We start from the raw sequence: 23,061 nt of genomic DNA, 5'->3' as shown, positions 1-23,061 counted from the left end.
GCACCTAAGAGGAGAATCGTTGCTGTGGGCATTATCAAGGAGGTTCATACTCATGAATCTGTGGCCCAGCAAGTCAGAGCCAAGAGCTTCCCTATTACATCAAAGGATTTTGTGTTCTGTTCCTATAAGGATCTGTCTGTCCATGAGGACCAGTCTGTTGTATAACAGAGAATTCAGGCTGCAAGAGATGTGGTCGGGTACCTGCTACTCTAACGGCTCCTTCCTTGCTCACCCTGCTTTATGCTTTCCTACTGAAAGTGGTTTTAGTACACACATCATGAATAAGTCACTATGCTTCCCTGTTAGAGCTACCTGATAATCATAGTTCATTGCGTATGATTTAGTTATACCTATTTTTTCATAATATTAAAAATGTTTATTGAGGGCTTCTTATATGCAAGACTCTGCACTGGAAGTAGAAAATCAGTTCCTTGCCCTCTAGGATTTTCTAGGCAGAAAAGAGCCACAGTCAACTATAATTGTAAAAGGATAATGGAATTATTAACGGAGTGAGTGTGAAGGAAGTACAAAGCAGGAGTACCTACTCTGGGACAGTTGATGAATGCATTCTTAAGAAAGTTGTAAATGTGGAAACTAACTGTCTAAGGCAGAGCCAGTCCTTAGCACTGATTTATGCTTCCAATAGAAGTGGTTAAGCAGCTGGAAAGAGCTGGAAATAGGGCAGTAATACAAATACAAATTATACCAGACCAACAAATAAACAGGTTTGTCTCTTTCCTTAACAAATTGTGCTCTAATAAGTGGCTGTGATCATTAATAAATTAAATGGTGCTCAAGTCCTAGGAGGTAATTGACTTTCACAAGTCTTGCATTTAAAACTAGGCCAAGGGACATATACCCTCATTTTATTTATCAGGATTAAGATATTAAGCTTTATTTAGTTTAGGAATTTGGATTTAAAATGTAAACATATAAATTCCAGATTTGTTCATTGTCTTCTCTGTTGTCAGTATTAAAAGCAAGACAGATATAATTGCAGATTGCTACTGTTAATTAGTGGAGTTAATGTCAAAGGGAATCCAGAATAGATAGTTTTGGAGTAATGCCTTTAAACTCTTATTAACAGTGAAATTTATTATAAGTATAAAAAGAATAATCCATGGAAATCCAAGGCCTCTTGTGGGTCTATGTTTTCCCTCTTTCCTTTACAAACTTTGATAGTTTATTTTTGTGGCTTAGTCTCATTGGGCAAAAAGATACTATTATTAAACAACACAACGTATGGCAACACATTCAAACAAACAATATAAATATTTTAATATGACCCTTTGTGCCAACACATTTGCAATACTCCTTTTATATGTGTCAATGTATTATGTGTCACCAAAAATGCATCTGTAAATACGACAGGAACACCATGACCATTAATATTTTTATTTAAAGGTTTTATTAGGTTGGCCAAAACGTTCGTTCAGGTTTTTCTGTAAGATGTTACTAAAACCCGAATGAACTTTTCGGCCAATCCAATACCTTTGCCACTAGGTGGCACCTAAATATTAATAGTTGGTGAGCATATGTTCTGCATAAGAAGGCAAAATAGAAAGTAAATGAGAGAAAGGAAAGTTAGTTTTATTAACTTTGTTTTGTATCTAAATATTTGTGCTAGTGTATATTTTGAGGTCATGGGTTTATTGCAGGAAATAGTGTGGGATTCATAAAACTTTTTTTTAAGAAAAAGAAAAACATAAACTATTTTAAGGAAAAATAAAAAAAATCAAGCTTGACTTTGGAAAATCCACTGGGAGCAAGGGAAAATGTACAGCCATTTAGTCTTGACCTCAGCTTGTTATTTTATATTATAATCTCTCAGTTCAAGGGAATGCTACAATCAATAGAAAATCACAAAAAATACAGTTATATATAGCAGCATTCTATATTCCATTTGCATTTGGTAGTGCTATTTAATGATAAATGCCATATGAATTATCAAATCTACTAGTGATTTTTGTGAGAATTGATAAATTAACATCAGTTAAAAGTCTTAAATTACTAGAACTAAAAGTAACATGCTAAAATCTAAATATATTCATAGGAGAGAATATTCAAATATTTCATGATAACAGAGTATCAATCATAAAAGTTCAAATGCCATATGAAAACATCAGAAGATGCTAATATCAGTAGTTTATCTTTAGGTGTAGCACAAGGCAGAACCTTCAATAATGCGGTAATATTATGAACATTAACCAATTATCTTATACACTTATAAAATTACCTACAAATTTTATGAATATTTTCCTACAGTAAAATTTTGATTTTACTTTAATTATAGATGAACAGCACCACAACAGTATCTTAGGCTAATTTATTCCACTCAGGTATTTTTTTCCCACTAAATATGTGTATGTTGGTACACATATACATAAAAATATTAATCAACAATTAATACTTTAATTGTTAATCAACAATTTGTTAGATGGTCATTATATGAATTATATAAGCTATTAAACTACTACTAACAATTATAATTGAGACGGAGATATCAGTATTTCTTCCTTAGGTACCGTTGTTACCGAGCACACACTGAAGAGACTATGTTTTTTTCTACCCTCTTTGGAACTCAGGTTAAGCTTATTAAAGGAAATTTTGTTCCTAGAAAGGTTGTTTTAAATAAGACAACAGGGAGATATGTTCCAATAATACTGTACAGTGGACCCACAACTTTGAACTCAGAATAGAGGCCTTTAAGTCCCGAAACAATTTACTTCTTTAAATTGCAGGTCCTTGATCTGTAAAAGGAAAATAAAGCATTAGTTCATAGTGTGGTTGTATATGATAATGCGTGTTAAAATCTTGCATTTGCTTAAATGTTTTTTGAATTCTTAGATTTCTGTTCTGAATAGCTTTTGTGTTCTGCATAAGTGGCTTATAGTAGGTATTTAATATTTATTGAAATTTTCACTATCTTCAGGTATAGCATAAGACAGAACCTCCTCTTTAAGCATTTTGATACATGCATTTTGATTTTGAAAAGATGCATTGCCTGTATGGGAAGGAATGATCTTGACTTGAGTGGATAATTCTTAGCTCTAGCTATCAGAGTATTAATGTCAGCCATAAAAAGAAAGGAAATATCATGACCTGGTAGTAAGGGGAGGAGATAAAGGACAGAAAGTGCACTTGGGGAATGAGTTCAGCTCTAGAGATTTAAGTGGTTTTCACAGTCCTGCACAATGAATATATGCAGCTCAAAGTAATGTAACTGACTACAGTTATCCAAGAGAAAACAAGACAGTTAGTGAATTGTTTTGTTAGTTATCTTGTTAGATATTACATTTATACTTGCTCTAATTACTAGCAGGTGACTTTTAGATACCAGATGTCAGTGGTATCATCTGTGCATGAATTAAATACTTATTATTATAACTGGTAGATATTGAATATATCACTGTTCTGAGTGTGTGGTAAGCACTGACCCATTTAATCATCATAATCTCACTTACCACCATGAGGTAGATACTATAGACGAGGAAAATGAGAAGCTGAAATTTCAAGAATATGCCTTAGGTCACACAAGTAGTAAATAACAGAAGTTTTGAACCCATAAGCCACAGTCTCAATCATTAAATTCCCAAGAGGGCTCTACGATGGATCAAAACCCCACAGAGCTTCTAGGTTTTTCACGTGTATGCACATCACTTAGACGTCTTTATACAAAGCAGATTCTAATTCAGTAGGTCTGAGTGATCGGCATTTCTAAGAAGCTGTCAGGTGGTGCCCCTAATGCTGGTCCATGGACCACAGCTTCAATATCAAGGTGCCAGGGTACTGCATTTGCACACTTTTTTTTTTTTTTTTACCAGAAATCAAAACCAAATTTCCAGGACAAGCTGGTTCACGCTTAGTTCAGTTAGTAACAACTATAATACCTAGATATCTCAGTCCAACAAAACTACAATGAGATGAGGTTTCCTGAGCCTTGTTAATGGATCGAGACTGACCTAATGTTCAGAAATTGAGATGATGTAAATTTTGGAGACTAATCCCTTGTCGGTCACATCACCAGCAAATATTTTCTCCCATTCTGTGGGTTGTCTTTTCATTTTGTTTATGGTTTCCTTTGCTGTACAAAAGCTTTTGAGTCCCATTTGTTTAGTTTTATTTCCATTACTCCAGGAGATGGATCGAAAAAAATATTGCTGTGAATAATGCCATTTGCAGCAACATGGATGGACCTAGAGATTGTCATACTAAGTGAAGTAAGTCAGAGAAAGAGAAATATCTTATATCACTTATATGTGGAATCTGAAAAATAAAGCTATACAAATGAACTTATTTACGAAACAGAAACAGACTCACAGACTTAGAGAACGAATTTATGGCTACCGGGGTGGGGGGGGGAAGGGTGGGGGGGTGAGAGATAGTTAGGGAGTTTGGGATTGAAATGTACACACTGCTCTATTTAAAATGGACAACCAACAAGGGCCTACTGTATAGAACAGGGAATTCTACTCAATATTATGTAACAACCTAAATGGGAAAAGAATTTGGAAAAGAATAGATACATGTATATGTATAACTGAATCACTTTGCTGTACAACTGAAACTAACACAACATTGTTAATCAACTATACTCCAATATAAAATAAAACGATTTAAAAAAGGAAAAAATAAAATAAATACATAAATAAAAGAAATTGAGATGGTGGCTTTGATTATAAAATGTAATTTTGTGGACAATAACAGTGATTTAACAGTATATAATGAAGTTGTTCCTAAATATTTGGTTATTTGGTCTTCACAATCGTTGTGAGTGGTAATAAGGTAGGACAGCTATGCCTGAGGAAACAGAGACCCAAGACTACCACCACCGCTCTCAGGCAGCAGTGACAACACACAGGTGCCCAAACTCTTCTCTTCCATCAGCTGACCCTGAGGTCGAGCTATGTTCCATTAACTGGCTGAAAGTTAAATAGATGTAGAAAAATGTTAATACTGAAACAGCTAAGATACAGCCACATTCTGATATTGCTTTAAATACACAGATAATCAAGGCCAAAATGATTCAGAAGCATTAATATTAAGAGTAATTTTCAATTGTGATTAGTTAGTTTGAACCTGTAAAAATACAAACAATTTAGCCACGTATATCATTTTATTATGCTGTTAAAATCGAAATTAAACTGAAGAAGCTATTTTCTCATCCTACTCACTCCCTTGCCCCAAGACCACCTAACGGGTGATATTCATATCATATTCTTCCCAGACTCTGTGGGTTTGGTATAGCTGGGTTATTTAACCTCTTGTGTTTATTTTCATGGAACTAAATATGTTGAAATAACGCTTGTCCTCGTATGCAGATGTTATAAAATTTTATGAAACCATACTCAGAATTCAGAGTTGATCTCTAAATGTCAAGTGTATTTACCATCCTTAGAAGACTAATATTTTCACAGAAAAAAAAATCCCTTTAAGTTACTGTGGAGACAAAGTAATGAAGATAAATCAAGAAACGCTGTCAGTCACTGGAAAGGAAAATACCAGAATCTCTCACGTAAAAACACCTGACAAGAGACAGCAAACCTAGGCCTTGTAAATATATTTATGATTTATTAAGTTATTTTTCTGACAGTTGACAAAGGAAATAATACTTTCATTCTTGAAAGACATGGATAAGTGGCACCTCATTATCATTGTGTCCACTCAAGGTTGAAATGATTTTGAGAATGAGAATTTTTTAAAAATTGTGAATTTTCTTCAAGCATACTTACCTCTAAAACTAAAGACGGGGTTTATTCTGAGCCATAGTAACACTGATACTCCTGAATCATCATCAGGTGGTGTGGAGCATCTCCAGGGAGCTCCAATCATGCTGAGCAGCAATGCCTAGGACCCTGTCATTACATGGTAGTGGGAGGGTAGGTCTCTGAAAAGTGTAATAGGTGTACTGGGATGTCTAACCCTCCCATCCCCCGACTTGATTTAATCACTTCACATCAGCCTCCAGGGTTAGTAAAGGGACCATCACAGTATCTGGCTAATAAAAAGAAATGAGTTCAGGTAGAGAATCATCAGTGACTAATTGTTTTCTCCTTTCATTAATTTTTTGCTGGTGTCTATTCAGAAGATATGGATAGTGTAGAAACGAGCAGGTAATATGGTTTCTGCCTACCACTGTCACTTCTCATTGGCCACTCCTTCAGGACACTGTTGTCCTTCTGTCCTCAGTTCCTCAAAGGCACCAAGTTCCTCCCAGCTGTCAGCGGCCTTTAGCCTCAAGGCTCCCTCTGTCCACAGTAAACATCCCCAGCTTCACTCTTGGGTTCCCTTGTCATATATACTTCCATAATAGTGTGTTTCCTTTAGAATTCTTGCAGTGACTAATTTGTCCAACTTCATTTAGTGTCTGTCCTTTCAACTAAACCACAAGCAGCATTAGAGTGGGGATTTTGCTTACTCACCACTGTATCCTTATCACTATTCACTGTGCTTGGCCCCTAGTAGTTCCTTAATTATTTGTTACATAATGGTTCCTGAACGAAACTCTCGAGGCACTCCTCATATTTGCATCCCTTCCAATGACTACTGGGTAATGTCTTGCGTATGTGGAGACAGTTAATGTGTGCTGAATTTTGTAATGTAAAAGTGGAATCTTTTATAAGAATAACTTGAGGATTGTCCTGATATGATTGTGAAGAAATTCAGTCCTAAATGAAAGTGTTTCTTTAATGAGAACTTAGAGATTGAGGATCATGGGTAAAGTATTTTGGGACTATGACTTGTAAGGATTTATTGATCAATATCAGCAGCAGGATTCTTCTGTGCATTAGAAATGCATAATGGGTGGTCAGTTTTATACTACTTTTATAGGTCACTCAAAAATTGCATCTTGTAGAAAATAGTGACTTCTTAAGAGTGTAATAAATGTTTGGTTATTCACTGCTGTAGCTTGGAGGGTTTGGTGTGATTTAAAAAATCCCACAATGTTTGTGTTAGTTTTTCTTCTTATGTTCATCCTGTTGGCCACTGAAGTATTGCTGAATAAGAGGTCTGATATTTAAAAAAATAAGAAGTGAGATGCAGAGTAGTTTCATTCAACACTTTTCTTATTTATTTTTTAACAGTTTAAGCTTATCACCCCTGAAAGCTGCAATAAGATCAGCATCCAGGCAAGATATCACCCTACAGTCTTCTCTTCACTAAATACTGAATTCTGGTTCAAACTATACTTAGAAGTATAGTTTGTCAAAAGACGTAATTTTTGAGAAGTGGGGCTCAGATTCTTCATCTAAGAAAATATGCTATGGCTAGAACCTTTATTAAGTTATGAGTATTAAGGGTCCAAGAAGAACGGTATTACTTCCTAAAAATGTTTGAATAAAAGCTGTTATTCCGAGTGATGAATTCTCCGTAGGTAATTGTTTACACATTAGAAACTAGCTCACGCAGCCTTGCACTTAAACATATTTGTTTTACTCTCCTTTATAAGGAAGACAACTGGGAAAGAAATTAAAAAAAAAGATACTCCACCCCCAAAAGGCCAATCATCTTTTTTTTTTTTTTTTTTGTGGTATGTGGGCCTCTCACTGTTGTGGCTTCTCCTGTTGCGGAGCACAGGCTCCGGACGCGCAGGCTCAGCGGCCATGGCTCACAGGCCCAGCCGCTCCGCGGCATGTGGGATCTTCCTAGACCAGGGCATGAACCCATGTCCCCCGCATTGGCAGGCAGACTCTCAACCACTGCGCAACCAGGGAAGCCCGCAATATCTTTTTTTTTTTTTTTTTTTTTTTTCCGGTACGCGGGCCTCTCACTGCCGCGGCCTCTCCCGTTGCGGAGCACAGGCTCCGGACGCGCAGGCGCAGCAGCCATGGCTCACGGGCCCAGCCGCTCCGCGGCATGTGGGATCTTCCTAGACCGGGGCACGAACCCGTGTCCCCTGCATCGGCAGGCGGACTCTCAACCACTGCGCCACCAGGGAAGCCCAAGGCCAATCGTCTTTAAAAAAAAAAAAAATCCATTCTGCAAAAACTATTTTTATTATTCCTGTGAACTTATGACAAGGAATGTATCCAGGAACAAGGCTTCAAAATCTAAGCTATGTTCCACTGTTTGCAGTTTGCTTGGATTTTAACTAGGTGTGCAAGTTGACTTCTGACCATGGGGAATCCTCTACATTCATGGATTTATGGATTGTTGAGGCCATGGCAGATAACCAGTTCCACAGAAGCAACTTCACGCTCTTCTGAGGAAGATCCGTAGCACTGTGGAACAAGGAATATAAATGAGCAATGCCACAAGAGACTGCAAATGGGGTTACCAAGATACAACCCTCAAAAATGAACTCTGAAGGTGGAAAAACTACAAGAAAAAAATATTAAAATAGGCGTTTTAAAAAAGTTTCAGCTATCATGTTAAGAGCACTGATGGACATTCAGTAGACACGGCACATGCTTCTTAGGTATGGAATGTATAAATCTGTTATAAAAAGAAACATTTTCAGCACTGCCAGAATTTAAAAACAAAAAATGAAAAACTCAAGCATCTAGAGGGGAAAACACCAAATGAAAAGATTCAAACTGTAGTAATGACTATTTGGCCTTTAACTATTTCCAGTTAAATTATATTTGAAAGCTCTCCCTCCCCCAGTCATAGCCATACACAAGCACACCAATTTTTAATGGCCAAAGAAGGGGTTTACATAGATATATTTGTTAATGGAACTCATTTTTAATTAGTTTTTAATAAGTTGCAAATTCATTTTAGCCTCACATCAGTTCCATCTCATTCCCCAGTCCCTTTCCTGATGTCTAACAGTTAATGTCCTGTACCATGAGGTCAGCTTCCTGTGGCACTTTGGGAATTATCTGTTTGGGGTTTCAATAAGTACAGTTTATAAAGTTCTCTGTCTCTTCTTCAGCCCCCACTAAGGTTGATAAAGGCATTTCCAGAGACAAACGGTTCTCTTCCTCCCTCTGCTCTTCCTCCTCCAGCCCCTCCCCTTCCTCTTCATGCTCCTCCCCCTCCGCCCCCTCCTCCACGGAGTCAGGTTCTTCGGCCTCCTCTTCATCCTCGCCCTCTGCGTCCTCCTCCTCGCTCTCCAACTCCTTGCAGTCACACTCCTCCTCGCCACACTTCTCCTCCTCCTCCTCATTTCTCTCCTCTTCCTCTACCGGCTGTGGGCTTGGAGACTGGTTTTCCTCATCCGGGTCCGGACTGAAGGCTAGAGAGGGATTCTGCCCAAAGCTATACAAAGTTGCCCGCAGCTCCGCGTCTTCCTCGCCACCGCTGGAGGCCGCATCGTTTCCGAAGGAGCCGGCCGCGGATGCGGTGCCGCCCGCCTGGGCCTGCTGCGCCCGCAGTGCCTCCTGCTGCCGCATATCCTCGTAGATCTGGTTCATGATGAACTGGGTGGTGTTCCGCGGTGCCCGCAGGCCGGGTTCCCGCCACCCGCACAGATTGACCGGCCGCAGCAGCGTGCTCAGATCCTCTGAAGGGCTCCTCTGGAAGGAGCGGCGAGGGTCGCGGCGCAGGCCGCGGCCCCGGCGGCCCCAGTGCTTCTTCCGGGCCGGGGGCCTCGCCCAGCCGGGGTTCCAGGGGCTGCGCCAGCAGGAGCAGCAGCAAAGGCAGAATGGGTGCAGGCCGTACACCCGGATCACTTGCACCCGGCCAGGGGGCTTCCAGAATCCCTCCGCAGGTGGGTGCCAGGGTCCTCCCCAGCGCCCCCAATTAGAATACACGGCCCAAGAGGGACGTCTGGGTGGCTGGAACCAAGGTCCTGAGCCGTGCTGTTGCTTCGGCTGTTTCCTTGGGGGCTCATACTCGGCCTTGGGACCATAGCGATGCCACTGCCTGTAAACCGGAGCGCCCCTGAGCCTTCGATGGCAGGAAGACCAGGTGCTTAATGGCGCAGAGGACGCCCCCCCGTGGCCCAGGTTAAGAGGATCCTCTTTTCTATCGAGGGGCTGGGTCATGATTCAGGGAGCTCTGAGAGGTCTAAACGGAAGCGTCCTAGAAGCTGCCGTCAAGTTTGGCCAGATCTGACGGTCTGAGGAGCCTCATGTCTCTCTCTCTGCGCAGCACCACGTGCCTGCTGTTGGGATCACGCCTTTCTCTCCAAAAGGACCCCTCTTCTCTGCTCGCTCGATCGTTCTTCCACGTAATCTCTGCCCCTTGGCACCCGGGTTGTCTCGTCCAGGTGAGTTTGGGTGGGACTGGGGCTGGGTAAGGATGGGGGGAAAGAAGGTGTTGGTGGGCGACGCGCAGTGAGACCCGCTCCCGGGTCCCACACACCCCCGCCTCACAGGAGGCTCGGGCTGGGGACGGGAGGGGCAGGGGTTGCGCGTTACCTTGCGGCTCCTCCTCAATCCAGGTGCTTCACCGCCGCCGTCCTGGCTAGACTGAGGCAGGGTGGGCAGCGGCAGCCTTTAAATATCGGCCAGGGGCCCTGCGCGCCCACCGCATCCTTGGTTGCCCCGGGAGACAGCCAATTGGGGTTGAGGTCGTTGTCCCTGGGCGTGGAGTTGGGGTTCCGCCCAGAACGAGGTTGCCCGTGAACATTCGCAGGGGGCTTGTGACGCAGTTTTTGAGGGAGGTGGCGAGGGGCGGGAGGCTGGGTTTGTGCTGCCCACGTTAGGAAACGCTTGAGGCAGTTTATCTGAACCCTTAAACCACCTTGAGGTGCGAGGTTGTAGAAGATGGACCTTCGGCTGAACGCAGAGGTGGGGGTTGGGGAAGAATTTGTGTATCGAAAAACAATATCCTACACCTTTGGGACGGCCCAGGGGGTAAAGAGAAAGCCCTCGGAGTCAGAAAACTGGGCCCCACTCCTTACCTTGTGGTCTGTGCCCACTCTTCTAAATCCTAAGAGCTCTGTGTCAACGTACCTGAAACAAGACGGCAAACGTTTATTGCGTGTGCTTACTGCGCACAGGTGGGCTCATGGCACATAATCCTCATGCCTACTCAGGCACATAATCCTCATGCCTATCTTATGCAAGATAACAATCTATGCATTGTTACCACATCTCATAGATTAGGAAACGAAATTAATCTACCTAAGGCTGTGGGACTGATGAATTTCAGGGCTAGTAAACCTGAGCCTGTTTGACCTCAGAGTCCAAATTCTCCATGAGATTACTATACTACACTGCCCAGGCACCTTAAATAGGACTCTGGTGATGAGTACAAGGAATCTGTATGGACAAGCAGTTTACTAATTGTAGCATATGCAAAACATATGTCCATTGATTAAACATTACCAGGATGTATACCATGGGTTTGTACCTAAAAATGCTAGTATGCCAATTACATTTTTCCCTTTGTTAACCAGACAGTGTGGTACCTTGGGAACTTTTATAGTATTAAGGTTAAGAATATGGGCTTTGATTTAAATAGACAAGAGCCTACCCTGAATGATACTATATGGTGGATACAAGTCATTATACATTTATCCAAATCTGTAGAATGTACAACATCAAGAGTGACCCCTAATGTAAACTATGGACTTTTGGTGATAATGATGTGTCAATGTAGGTTCATTATTAACAAATGTACCACTCTGGTGGAGGATGTTTATAATGGAGGAGGCTATGTATAAGTAGGGGGAGAGAGTGTATGAGGAATCGCTGTACCTTCTCAGTTTTGCTGTGAATCTAAAACTGCTCTAAAACACAAGGTCTATTTAAAAGTAGAGGTGTTTCCACTTCAACTTACCAATTAACCTCTGGAAGCCTCCAGTTCCTTACCCATACCATGAGTATAGTTATAGTGCCTGTTCCAGAGTTATGTTAAGGATTAAGTAAGGTATTGATTAAAGCACTTAGCACAGGTACCCTGTGAGCACTCAGTAACTGTGAACTATCATCAGTACCATATTTACATGCTTTAGGACTTGTAAAGAAATTGATACAGTATACGTAAAGATAACTAACCCTGTGCCTGATGCAAAAATAGACACCCCCATCCTTGGGTCCTTTTCTTGTCCCACTTTTGAGAAACATCAAGAAAGTGCTACCAGCCTTGATCCTACAGAAAACCACTGAGTATATCTCCTTATCACCTTCCTGTGTTGAGTGGAATTGTGCAAAAATGGAACACTGCCCACTGGGAACCTGAGTCCATACAAGCTTCCATTGAATGATAGAGAAGCAAAATTAGGGGAAGCCCTGATGCTTACAAAGGTCATTTATGCCTTCCTGCTTGAAAATTGAGAACAGTACATGGATTCCTGGTTCAGCCCTCCACCCTTTGCTGTGGGACCTATAGATTCCACAGGCATCATTCAAGTTCATTTGCTCTGTGGTTTGCTGAGGAGACAAGCCTGCTTGACTCAAAGTGCAGAATGCTGACATTTTTAGCCTCCAATGTCTCTTTTTGGATGGAGACTCATACACTTGGCCTCAGCCTCTGATCTGCTTAACTTGAAACGGAATGGTGATAATCCAGATTTATTTTTCTAAGAATATACTTGGTATATGATATTGAGTTTTAATTAAGAGCTTTAGAAATTGAACATGTTGCTTAGTGGAATTCCCATCAGTTTCTTCTTTTTTTTTAAAAAAAGATTAACTCACAGGTAATTAAGGACATCATTTTTTTGAACAGTTGATGTGAACTTTATACCAATAATACTGGCTTTATACACTTTTTTCATGGTGAGATGTATATCTTTCATATTCATCCTCCCTATTAAAAAAATTAATGCAGGATTGTTTTGTGCTACTCTTAAGAGAAGCAGCAAATTACAATTTATGATTATTGTTTTTTTCAATAGATTGACATTATAATACACGTACTGGTAAATCACCCAAGAAAATTAGCACAAGAACATGTTAAAAACCACTGTCAGAAATGCAGCTAAGAAATTTTAAAGACTTTTAAAATTGACCCATACTCTTTAAATGCTGCAAAATGAATTATTTTGATTCAACATTAAAATATAACACACCGTGTTTTTATATATTGTATTCATTTATATTGCTACATAAAAAGTTCCCACAAACTTAGTTACTTAAAACAACATACATTTGTTATCTCAGAGTTTCCAAGGATCCTGGAACAGCTTAGTTGTGCCCTCTGCTCAGGGTCTTACCAGGGCTGTGATCAAAGCATTTGGCCATTTGGGTTCTCATCCTGCTGCTCAATTAGGGAAAATCTGCTCCCAAGATTATTCATGTTCTTGGCAGAATTTGTTTTCTTTTGTTTTCTGTGGCTGTATAGCTGAGGGCCATACCCTTTAGCTGTATGTTGGCTGAAGGAAGCCTTCAGGTTTCGAGGCAAACTACAGGTCCTCGAGGACAGCAGTGGTTCTAGCGGCTGCCCATAGTTCCTTTCCATGGGCTTCCTCAACATGGCTGGTCACCCCATCAAGCCAGCCAAGAGCATCTCCTTAGTGCTTCCTAGCACAATGAACACACACAGACACACACACACACACACACACGCGTATTATAATCATGGAGCTTGACTTTTGTGACATCACTCACCTTTGCCATATCCTATTGGTCAGAAACAAGGCCCAGGTCCTACCAGCACTCAAGGAGACAGGATTACACAAAGGCATGAACACCAAGAGGCAGGAAATCATTGGGGATCAACTTAGAGTCTGTTTGCCACACGTTTCAAGTCAATGCAGTAAAATATGCCCTTCGTATTAACTAGTTACAACTTTATTTGGGAGATTTTAATGATATTGTTGCATTTTGAAATTCTGATAAGTGCCATGTGACAGCATGGGTTTTGCTATGTTTTATGTTATTCAGAGCATTATGTTGTTAAGTTGAAAACACTGCAGTCTTGGTGTTGATTTTTGTGCATTTGGGTGACTTGAAAAGAATGAATCCTAACACTTGATGGCAGTAGTAACTCGTTCAAAATTCAGTCAGTGAAAGTCCTTATATGAAAGAAACTACGTGAAGTTAGACCCTTTATAAATATATTTGATCATGAATACCTTATTTAAATTACTCCAGGTTGCCAATATTAATTATTATTTATTCTAGTGTGGTGGCATTGGGTATATTTATTAGAGTTTAGTATTTTTTGACAGGCTTTTGGAACTCAAACCTCAGCTAATTAAACTTGTAAATAAAATTCTTTAGAGAAAAGTTGGATATACCTGATACATTTGGTCAGAGAAATGAAATACAACAAGTATTTCAGATTTATCTTTGTAACCAATGCATTGCTATGTTATACGAAAAATAATGTCAATAGAACTCATTTTATGCACTCTCAAAAACGTGCCTTTTTCCACCGTGAATATAATCATGTAATTTGAAACCATCTAGCAGTTCCAGAGGCTAAATACAAGGTATTAAGCCTTTCTGACTTTTTGAAAGTGAGAAAAAAGGAATTTAAAATAACTCATTGCTTTGTCTTCATAATTTGGGAAGTTGTGGGGTTAGTTTGCAAATTGGTGAGGCATGTTGTGAATCAGGGAATACCACTTCAGTATTTTCAAAACATTTATGAATTCTCATATTATTTAAGTAAATTAGGAAGGGAAAATTAACTTTGTAATGAGATAACTACAAAGACAGTGTTGCTACAGATTTAAAGAGAAGTAAGGATGTGAATTTTACACTCATAATAGTACTATGTGTAGGTATTATTTGCTATCGTCCTTTGAAAATATTACTAACCCTATAATAACTCAGGGTTTTCAGACGATTAACACAACACATTTTAGGCCTGTCATCTGAAAAACCTGTGTATTCAGTAAGAATTAATTAGGAATTTTAAATGGAAATGTTTGCTTATAAATAGTTTTAAAGTACACTGTAATACGGGGCAATAAAATGCAGTGTCCTCTCTTTTGGAAAATAACCTGTAATATTTAGAGAAAAGTAAATGTGTGTAGCAAATTCATAAAGAAAAAAACGTTGTCATTAAAAAAAGGATTGTATTTAATCAGGGATCAGTTTTAGAGTTTTGGAGGCTAGGATGTCCAAGATCAAAGTCTCAGCTGATTTGGTTTCTAATGGGAGCTCTCTCTCTGGCTTGCACCTGGCTGACTTCTCATTATGTCCTCACATGGCTTTTCCTTAGTGCACGTGCACATACATAAACACGCACACACACACAAACACACACACAGAGTAATCTCTTTTTCTTTCTCTTCTTATAAGGGCACAAATCCCATCATGAGGACCCTATCTCATGACCTCATCTAACCCTAATTAAACTTCCAAAGGTCCTGTCTCCAAACACCATCACATTGAGGGTTAGAGTTTCAACATATGAATTCTGGGGGTAAACATTCAGTTCATAACAACTTCTCTGTCCAGCCTGTACACCACTTTCTTGTATTATAAAACAGGGAAAAGTTACATTCATAGTATTTGAGGCGGGACAGTGGAGTGGAATAGGATAGACCTTTGGAGTCAGCCCTTAATCCAGGGCAAATTATTTAAGCTCTGTCTCTGATCCGTGACTTGGAATAGCCATTACTATCTCCAGCTCCTAAGATGTTGTGAATTAATACATGCAGAACACCTCAGTAGATGCCTGGTACGTATTTTGTGTCTGAGAATTGGCTCCTATTATAACAATGTATATCCATGTAATGGGCTGATATGTGTTGTTCAGAATCAGTAGAGCTGTATGTGCCAATATGACAAACATCACCAAGAAATATTTTTAAGTGGAACAAGGAAGGTGCAGAATAGTGATTATCTTTTGTGCTTAAAAATCCATGTTTACATGTACTGATACATACATATTGGTGGTATATATATACATGTAGCAAATGCATACACTTTTCTGTAAAAAAAGGGAAATTATTTATGTGCAAGTTTTTGTTTCTTATGGAAAACTTAATAAAAGTATGCAAGAAACCATTGACTATTTCTAAGGAGTGGAGCTTAGGGTTTGCTGCTGGAAGGAAACTCACATTTCATTGTATACTCTTTTGTTATCTTTCAGTTTTTAAGCAAGTGCCTGTATTATTATCATACATTTCAGAAAGATCAACTTTTTCTAGAAGGTACTCCTCAACTTCTTCTCTACTGTGATTTTCATATCATTGTTTATGTTTTCTATTTTGTATATTTTATTTTTTTCACAGGCATAGAAATATGCCAGTGTCAGTTTAGGAAAGGTCTGAAATGAGTTGGGAGGTCTTTAAGATGATAAAATATTTTTCAAATACTGAAGCTATGTATATTATTATGCTTATTTGCATGTTGTGATTATAATGAATATTTTTCCACAAAGCCATTATAATTTTCAAATATTTTTATTCTTTTCTTCATTTTCTTTCATGAATTTGAAAAAAGAAACATGTTTTAGTGAAAAAAAAGGAGAGAAAAGTTTAATTAAAAACATTTAAATCTTGGCAATATACCTAAAATGTTAATTTTTATTATATGATTAATTTAAAATTATAGAGGATATGAATCCCTAAAACTTGCAGATTACATGTGACATATAAGAATATCTGTGAAATATTTTCTATGTTTTAGTTTTGCACTTTCTGTACATCTTTTAGTTTATTCCTGATTCATCTCGTGTTTTCTTAGATTCCTAAATTGCTATCATATATTATAACTTTTAGCTGTATTTTATGTAATTATCTTTCAGAACACATTTTGAAAGTATCATGCTGAGTTTTCTTTTGGAAGAGAGCAGTAAGAATTGTTTTGTTGTAGCAGGCATCATAACGCTGACCATTATCTGCAATTAGACAAGATTCCCAATAGGCAAACGAGGTAGGCATATGTAGGCTTGAGGAGTTTTGCTGAGATTGATAGGGTTTCCATCCAATCGAATATCCTCTAGTGCCTTACGAATATAAGTCAAATTTTTAACATTGCAGAAGGTATCTTCACGCATCTCCAGAATGTTGTTATTCTAAAAAAGATTAAAATAAATGATTAGACATGATATAACATATTCTTGGTATTGATTAATAATATAGTCCATTTTGCTTCACCCCTGTTTTTACTCTTTCATTCCTTCTCTCATCCAAAAATGCACGTTATGTGATTATTATACATCAAGTACTTTCTAAGCAGTGGGGATAAATCAATTAACATAATACACAAGTACGGAGCTTGTACTTCAGTAATGGGAATATACAATAAGGAGGGGAAAAAACAAATTTAAAGAAAACAAGTTATTTCCAAAAACGATGTGAACTCAGAAGAAAGGATGGTGACTGTGACAAGTTATCTTAAGAGGCAACAGTGGAGCTGAGCATGGAGTGACAAGGAGACATGGGCATGGAAAGAGCTGAGGCAAGAATATCCCAGGCAGAGAGAACACCAAGTTCCAGTTCTGAGTAATTAGTATGGAAAGTTTAAGAATGGGAAAAAAAGTCAACATGGCTGAAGTGAAGTGAGGGAGAGAGTGAGCAAATGTCAGGAAGATATAGGTTTGGGCAGGGCCCAGAACTAGATTTTTTTTTTTTTTTCTGTACGCGGGCCTCTCACTGTTGTGGCCTCTCCTGTTGCGGAGCACTGGCTCCGGACGCGCAGGCTCAGTGGCCATGGCTCACGGGCCCAGCCGCTCCGCGGCATGTGGGATCTTCCCGGACTGGGGCACGAACCCGTGTCCCCTGCGTCGGCAGGCGGACTCTCAACCACTGCGCCACCAGGGAAGCCCTAGATTTTTTTAAATAGCTTTATTGAGTACATTTCACATACCATAAAATTCGCCCATTTTAAGGGTACAGTTCAGTGGTTTTCAATATAGTCACAGACTTGTATAAGGATCACAACAGTTTAATTTCAGGGCATTTTAAACATCCTCCAAAGAAACCCCATAGATATTAGAAGTAACTCCCCATTTTCCCCAACCTCTAGCCCCTGACAACTTCTAAACTACTTTCTGTTTCTATGGATTTTCCTATTCTAGACATTTCACAAAGGGAATCAAACAATATATCATCTTTTGTGACTGGGTTCTTCCTCTCAGGATTGTATTTTCAAGATTCGCACATGCTGCAGCATGTATCAGTACTTTTTCTTTTATTGCTCAATAATATTCTTCTCTATGGATATGCCACATTTTTGTTTATCCATTTATCAGAAAATGGGAATTTGGATTGTTTCCACTTTTTGGCTCTCATGCATAATGCTTCTATGAACATTTGTGTACAAATTTTGTGTGGACATACGTTTTCAGTTCTTTTGCATATGTACGTAGGAGTTGAATTGCTGGGTGATATGATAACTCTGTGTTTAATATTCTGAGGAAGTATTAAATTGCTTTTTAAAATAGCTGCACTCTTTTACACCTCTACCAGTAATGTATGAGGGTTCCATTTTTCTCTGCATCCTAAGCAAAACTTGTAATTGTCTGTCTCTTATTTTAGCCAACCAAGTGGGTGTAAAGTGGTATCCCATTGTGGTTTAGTTCATTGCTAGCATAGAAATACAATTGATATTTTATGTTGATTTTATAACCTTCCACATTGCTGAACTCATTGATTAGTTCAAATAATTTAATAAATTACTTGTGAGTTTCTACTTAAAATATTTGTAGATCAATTTGGGGGGTATTTCCATCTTAATATTAAGACTTCCAAACATGAATATGGGGATATCTTTCCTTTATTTAGCTCTCTTTCCCCCCAGGTTTATTGAGGTACCTTTGACAAATAAAACTGTAGATATTTAAGGTGTACTGCATTATGTTTTGATTTATGTATACATTGTGAAATGGTTACCACAATCAAGCTAATTAACATTTCCATCACCTTACATAGTTACCTTTTGTGTATGTGTCTGGTGAGAACACTAGAGATCTACTCTCAACAAATTTGAAGTATACGGTATAGTGTTATTAACTACAGTCACCATGCTGTATGTTACACCTCCAGAACTTGTTTATTGTGAATAACTAAAACTTTATACCCTTTGACCAATGTCTCCCTATATCCCCCACCCCCCAGTCCCTGGTAACCACCATTCTCTGAGCTTGACTTTTTTAGATTTTACACATGGGAGAGATCATATAATATTTTTCTTTCTATAGCTGACTTATTTCACTTATTTCTCCAGGTTCATCCATGTTATTGCAAATGGCAGGATTTCCTTCTTTTCTCAGGCTTAATAATATTCCATTGTATACATAGACCACAATTTCTTTATCCATTCATCCATTGACAGACATTTAGGTTGTTTCCATATCTTGGCTATTGTGACAAGTGACACCATGAACATGGAAGTGCAGATAACTTCAAGATACTTATTTCATTTCACTTGGACATATACCCAGAAGTGGGATTGTTGAATCATATGGTAGTTCTGTTTTTAATTTTTTTTTGAAGAAATATCATACTGTTTCCCATATCTGTATCACCTTATATTCCCACCAACAGTGTACAAAGGTTACCTTTTCTCCACATCCTTGCCAACACTTAACTTTGGTCTTTTTGATAATAGCCCTTCTAACAGGTGTGAGGTGACATCTCTTTGTGGTTTTGATTTGCATTTCCCTGATGATTAGTCTTGTTGAGCTCCTTTTCACATACTTATTGGCCATTTGTATGTCTTCTTTAGAGAAATGTCTAATCAACTCCTTTGCCAATATTTTAATTAGCTTATTTGTTTTTTTCCTATTGAGTTGTTTGAGTTCTGTATATATTTTGGATATTAACCCCTTCTCAAATGTATGATTTGCAAATATTTTCTCCCATTCCATAGGTTATCTCTTCTCCCTGTTAATTGTTTCCTTTGCTGTGCAGAAGTCTTTCAACAATATGTCATAGTTTTCAGTATACAAATTTTGCATTCTTTTATTAATATTATTCTTAGGTAATTTATTATTTTGCGACTATTATAAATAAGTTTGTTTTCTTATTTTACATATTTTCTTATTACAAATAAGCTTGTTTTCTTAATTTTATTTTCAGATTTTTTATTTCTAGTATATACATATACATTAGTATTTATGTATTGATTTTGTAAACTGTCATATTGCTGAACTAATTTATTAGATTTCTATTCTGATCCATGGCTTATTAATGAAGGTGTTGTTTAATATCTACATATTTGTGAATTTCCTGTTTTCTTTGTTGTTGATTTTTATTTTAATTTCATTGTAATCAGAAAAATGCTTTGTATGATTTCAATTGTTTTCAGTTTGTTGAGACCTGTTTTGTGGCTTCGTATATTGTATATCCTGGAGATGTTCCTTGTCACTTGAGAAGAATGTATATCTGCTGTTGTTGGGTTGAATGTTATATAGATGACTGTTAGGGCTAGTTGGTGTATAATGTTGCTCAAGTCTTGTGTTTCTTAGTTGATCTTATGGCTAGGTGTTCTATCCACTATTAAAAGTGGAGTATTGAGGAATCCAATTATTATTGTTGAATTGTCTATTTCCCCGTTTAATTCCGATAGTGTAGTCTTTATAAATTCTGAGACTCTGTTGTTAGGTGCATGTGTTTATAAGCATTACATCTTTCTGATGGATTGACTCTCTATGATTACAAAGTGCCCATGAGGAATAATACAGATTTAGTGCCTATGCACTGTACTATTTTCTTTGCTAGGTAATAGATACACATTGTTAATAATTATCATGCCTCACCTTTAAGTGATACTTCTCATGTATCAGTAAATGCAGTACCCACTTTATAAACTAAAACTGAGACGCAGGGAGGTTTAGATATTTGTCTAATCATTAAATAGTGTCAAGTAGAATTTCAGCCCAGGGAGTCTGATTTTGCCAGAGTTGTCATTCTTAATTATTATACCATATGTTGAAAAACATTTTTCAAATGAATCAAAAAAGGAGATTTTTATATGAGCATTAAAATGAATATAAAATGAAGATAATTTAAATTAAAAACAGCTTTATACTGGATATTGCTGAGGTGATTGTGAAAGAGAAATATTTTAAAAGGTTCACTTAATGCCTTTTTAAACCTTAGAATAGGGACTGTAAAGCCAATTACTTCAAAAAAAATCTTATATTGTATATACAAGCGCATTCAGTTTAAATATAACATCAGAGACCTGGTTACTCTGTAGAAGTTAATATCAGCAAAGACAATAATAATAAAATTTAATTCAGAATTGGAAAAAAATTCCAAAATTTCCCTGAGGATGCCCTTGAAAATCCTCTTCCAATCCTAAACAAGTCAAGAAATCCTCATATTTATAGAAATTCACCCCCAGAAAAAGAGAGACCAAGAGAGAGCCATAGAGAAACAGGACGAGCACCAGAAAGGGAATACACATTAAGGAAGTTAACACAGCCAGAAAAACTCTCAAAAGTGACAGACTCAGACAAGACTCATAGACAGATATTCACAAAAAGACACCAAAAAGAAGTATGGAAAGATATAAATAGGAATAAAAGAAAATTCACAGAGGTAAATAATTACAGGGTCCACAGAGAAAAAAAGAATCAAACTTGCTCTCACATAGCAAAATCACTTCTTGTGATGGTCTATACTTTATTTTTTGCTAAAAGATTGTAATATTACACCATGATATCGTGTCTTTGAGCACATAATGGTTGTGTTCCCTACAGATTTATTCCACAGATGAAATTATTACATTGATTACAGCTGTAGAACAAAAGTTACTCATATCTGAAATAATTTATCTTTCTTTGTTTCAACAACCAAAAACATTTGTTTTAATTGATCGTATTTTTAATATATTTAGAAAATATTAGATCATAACATTTTGAAAATGTGTTTTCACTCATTATTTCAGAGATAAAATGTAGCTTAAAGGGATTTAAAATAATGCAAGCTTTCAAATATGTTTGTTTAGAAAAAACTGCATTTTCTTAATCCAGAGAGATGGAAGTCTGTCATCTCTCAGCAGATAGGAATGTCCTAGGATTGAATTTTCCTCAGTACTTGGAACCTAAAATCAAGACCTAAAACTGACATTTTTCCCCCCCTGAAAGCTAGAAATCAAATCAGATTTTTCTTTCCCTCTTTTTCTCTTCCATTTCTAATCTTTACACATTTCTTCAGCAGATGAAGCTCTCATTTTTTTAAAAGAAGCTTTGTATGTCAAAAAGATGCATTATGACTTGGCAAAGAATGAAAATAAAGACTAAACTCATCAGAAATAAATCAGTAGAGATAAGAGTCATGAATGTACAATTACCTTGTACTCAGATTGAGAGAATGAATTAAAGACAGGAGAAAAGAAAAGAAAAATTGTCACAGTGTATCAACATGCCATTATAAACAGCTTTTGCATCCCACCTTCACCTGTTTGCTTCTGTTTTCCATGGAGGTGTTGGGGATAACTTACTAGCAGAAGCCTACCTGGAGGTGAAGGGCCCGTAGATTTTCTGGGAGTGGCAGAGGGATGTGTTCCAAGTTGTTATCGGAGAGGTAGAGATGATGGAGATCATACATATCCTGTAAACATTCCAAATGTAGGGTCTTAATAAAAATTAGTGGTGCTACAGTTGTATTTTTAATTCCCTGTCTGTGAAACTATTTGTGAAATAATACATGCCTGTTCAGGTCTTGTTTTGTAAAATTGAGGCAAATTAGTTTTCTGTGTTACTGGACAATTCAAATGAGTTTTGGAAGAATTGATAGCAAGCAAATATCTCTCTATGCAAATGAAACATGTTTCTCAATCTCTAGGCAGAAGCTTTCTTTGCCCACTCTAACTTTCTCTATTTAAGCAAGGCAGTGACTTCCCACAGAAGACACTCTGCAATAGGATTTTGAGGATTTTGGTGAGACATAGCAAGAATTTCCTTCATGTTACAGGAATGGAGAAATGAAAAGTTCTCCCCAACAAAATCTTGCTCCAGCCCAAGTACCAGGTAAAGGGCAGCCTAGCAAGACAGAGTAAGTTTAGATAATAACAGGTCTACTCTAGCCAAACATCACAGGACAAACTGTGACTCACTACCACCCATGCCAACAAAATCTGAGTGGAGAGACTAGATTTTGACCTTTGCCAGGCTCTAATGAGGTGCCCTAACTTCCTTGCCCACCAGGGTGGTGTCACAGGAGAGCTAGTGGAGAGACAGGGTTTCCACCATTGCTCAGTGCTAACGGGTCCATGTAACCCCCTGTAGCCTCCATGGAAGTAATGTGATGTCCCTTCAAACAGTAGTTTAAATTTGTTCAACATATATTTAGAGGAGCAGCTTGAATGGAGT

At 38.0% G+C, this 23,061-nt stretch overlaps 2 protein-coding genes across 2 annotated transcripts in view; both read right to left on the bottom strand.

The window, feature by feature from the left end:
* Positions 1-8,837: 8,837 nt before the first annotated feature.
* On the bottom strand, positions 8,838-9,932 carry CCER1 (coiled-coil glutamate rich protein 1). The gene has a single exon (XM_060166762.1). The coding sequence runs from the start codon at positions 9,930-9,932 to the stop codon at positions 8,838-8,840; it is 1,095 nt and encodes a 364-aa protein (XP_060022745.1).
* Positions 9,933-16,641: 6,709 nt separating this feature from the next.
* Positions 16,642-23,061, bottom strand: part of EPYC (epiphycan) — a 35,383-nt gene continuing 28,963 nt past the window's right edge. Inside the window, exons 5-6 of the mRNA XM_060165422.1 lie at positions 22,205-22,300; positions 16,642-16,812 (exon numbers count right to left, since the gene is read on the bottom strand). Of these exons, the coding sequence (XP_060021405.1) occupies positions 16,642-16,812; positions 22,205-22,300 (267 nt within the window). The remainder of the gene's footprint in view (positions 16,813-22,204; positions 22,301-23,061) is intronic.

The sequence above is a fragment of the Lagenorhynchus albirostris genome, chromosome 11 (genome assembly GCF_949774975.1).
Source record: "Lagenorhynchus albirostris chromosome 11, mLagAlb1.1, whole genome shotgun sequence".
Taxonomy (NCBI): Eukaryota; Metazoa; Chordata; class Mammalia; order Artiodactyla; family Delphinidae; genus Lagenorhynchus; species Lagenorhynchus albirostris.
This window is presented reverse-complemented; position numbering and strand designations above follow the sequence as displayed.

Coding starts and splice junctions, on each gene's coding strand:
- CCER1 (XM_060166762.1), bottom strand. CDS start 9,932: ATGACCCAGCCCCTCGATAGAAAAGAGGATCCTCTTAACCTGGGCCAC.